The sequence below is a fragment of the Notolepis coatsorum genome, assembly GCF_963971535.1.
Source record: "Notolepis coatsorum genome assembly, chromosome: 10".
Classification (NCBI taxonomy): domain Eukaryota; kingdom Metazoa; phylum Chordata; class Actinopteri; order Aulopiformes; family Paralepididae; genus Notolepis; species Notolepis coatsorum.
In genome coordinates, this window is record NC_140174.1 from 11,170,409 (window position 1) to 11,173,034 (window position 2,626).

At 55.5% G+C, this 2,626-nt stretch overlaps 1 protein-coding gene across 1 annotated transcript; it reads right to left on the bottom strand.

Moving 5' to 3' along the window:
• Window positions 1-764: 764 nt before the first annotated feature.
• Window positions 765-2,129, bottom strand: kcnj12a (potassium inwardly rectifying channel subfamily J member 12a; the record flags this gene model as incomplete). The annotated part of the gene is made up of 1 exon (XM_084323676.1): window positions 765-2,129. One exon carries the CDS (start codon window positions 2,127-2,129, stop codon window positions 765-767), a length of 1,365 nt encoding a protein of 454 aa, XP_084179802.1.
• Window positions 2,130-2,626: the final 497 nt, after the last annotated feature.

A 2,626-nucleotide genomic window follows, 5' to 3' on the forward strand; every position in this document is an offset into this window, starting at 1 on the left:
CAAACGGGGCCTGCCTAGAGGTCACCGTTTCGGCGGCGTTACGGATTCTACCTTTAAGGTGTGGAATCGTGTTGCTCTCTGTAGCTCACGGTCAAAGATATCACGTCATGTGGCTCGTTGCATTCGAATGCTTCAAGTGTGCAAAAATTTTCAACGTTTCATTGAACCTAGCTCCAGCAAATCCCAGCAACGCCAGAGAAGCTCACGGGAAGCTTCTTTTCCGTTTACACACTATCACCTGTGCCCCGAGAGCAAGTTGAAATGAGCAAAGAACCATTTTTTTATAGATTTCTTTTAAAGATGTTTTTTTGTTTTGTTTTGTCTTGTTTAAAAAAAAATGATACTCCACACAAAACGTAACTTACCCTAAGCAACGTATTTACACCTAAGATTTGATTATAAGGTTTTTGTCATAATAGCTTTTTTGATGCACTATCATCGAACACTCCCAACTCAAAATGACCATTATGAAAAAAGAAAAGGAAAAAAAAGATTCAAGTTTTCCATGAAGGATGAAGGTCTGTCGCTAGCCTTCTCCTTGGTCGTGGACATTCTTTACCACAGTTCTGTGAGCTGTGTGCTTTTTTCCTGCCCCCATTCCTTCCAGCTTAGCCCCTCTATCCCCCCTTTCATTGCTGTCATTACCTCCCCATTCTATCACAGTAGACAGCTGTTCCTATGGCACTTTGCATTGTTCTGCATTTTCACCCTCGGAATGAGAACGTTATCATAACGCTGACCCCCCCGGGGTCAGAGGGCAGAGGTCATATCTCCGACTCCCTGCGGTATGACCTCTGATCCAGTCCCCTGGCGGGCTGCAGCCGCTCAAACTCGTGTCGACTGTTCCGGTCCGGACTGAGGTTGGCCAGCGCTCTGCCGCCTCCGCCTCCGCCACCGCCACCGCCACCGCCACCGCCACCGCCTCCGCCTCCGCCCACTTCCTCCTCCTCCTCCTCCTCGTCCCGGCTGAGGAAGGCCAGCTCGTTCTCGTAGCAGAAGGAGTTGGAGGTGGGCACCAGGAACTTGTTCTCCACCATGTCCTTGGCACTACAGCGCGGGGTGGACGGCACCTCGTAGGACTTGTGAAAGTGAGAGTAATCCACCTTGTACACGTTCTTCTCCTCGAACAAGACGGGCTCGAACCGGTGGCCCCACAGTACCTCCGAGGCCAGGTAGGAGCTACGGGCCTGCGTGGTCATGGCGGTGGCCTCGACCATCCCCTCCAGGATGACCACGATCTCAAAGTCCGCCGTCTCCAGGTCCTGCTTGCTGATCCCGAAGAGGGGGCTGTCCTCGTCGATCGTGTGGAGAATGGTGATGGGCGAGACCAGGAAGATCCGGTCCAGGCCCTTGTCGAAGCCCACGTTGATGTCTATCTGGTCCAGGGGGATGTACTCCCCCTCGTCGGTGACCCGAGGCTTGATGAGCTGCGCGCGGACGTGCGCCTCCACGATGTGGCTCTTGCGCAGGTTCCCCACGCGCCACATGAGGCAGAGCTTCTTGTCCCGCATGGCGATGACGGCGTTGTGGCTGAACAGAAGCGTCTGCGCGCGCTTCTTCGGCCGCGCCATCTTGGCCATGATGGCGCCGATCATGAAGCAGTCGATGATGCAGCCGACGATGGACTGGAAGACCACCATGAACACGGCCACCGGACACTCCTCGGTCACGCAGCGGTACCCGTAGCCGATGGTCGACTGCGTCTCGATGGAGAAGAGGAAGGCGGCCACGAAGCCGTTGACCTGCAGGACGCAGGGGGTGAAGTTGTCGTCCCCGGCCGGGTTGTCCAGGTCCCCGTGCAGCAGGGCGATGACCCAGAAGGCCAGGCCGAACGCCAGCCACGAGCTCACGAACACGAGGGTGAAGACGACCAGCATCCACCGCCACCGGATGTCCACGCACGTGGTGAAGATGTCCGCCATGTAGCGCTGCGACTTCTGCTCCATGTTGGCGAACTGCACGTTGCACTGGCCGTTCTTTTTGACGAAGCGGTTGCGGCACTTGCGGCGCGTGTGGATCTTGCCATTGCCGAAGCCGTTCATGCCGTGCTGCATGGCGGCGAGACGGAGGCCCTCCTCCTCGGTCGAGACGATGCTGTAGCGCGTGCTCCTCCTCCCCCCCGCGCTCATGCTCCCAGCCGCGCCTCCAGCTGGTGGGGTGGCGCCCGGGGGACGAGCCCCCGGAGTGCCAACTTGTGATTGATCAGAGGCCCCTCGCAGCTCCGTCAATGGCTAAGCTGGCATGTCAGTCACAGCCAGGGAGCTGGGCGGGGGCCTTTTTGCGCTTTGGCCCGACCAATCCCTGTAGAGAGAGAGAGAGAGAGGGGAGGGGAAACGTGAGTGTCGATCTCTGACATAATGGGAATATCACACCATACCAGTATCAAATGTCAACACGCTCGAACCATGAAGTCACCCGGCTACAACACTGCAAACACTTGTTACATAATTTACACACACACACGCACACAGACATACACACACACACCTCAAAACCTATAGTGTCCCCGTAAACACGTGTAATTACATATAAACTAGTAATCGCAATCGCCGATGGGAAAGATGCACCATCAGTAGTAAGAATTATGACGTCATCATTACTCTGGATGAACTACTTGTTCGTCCAT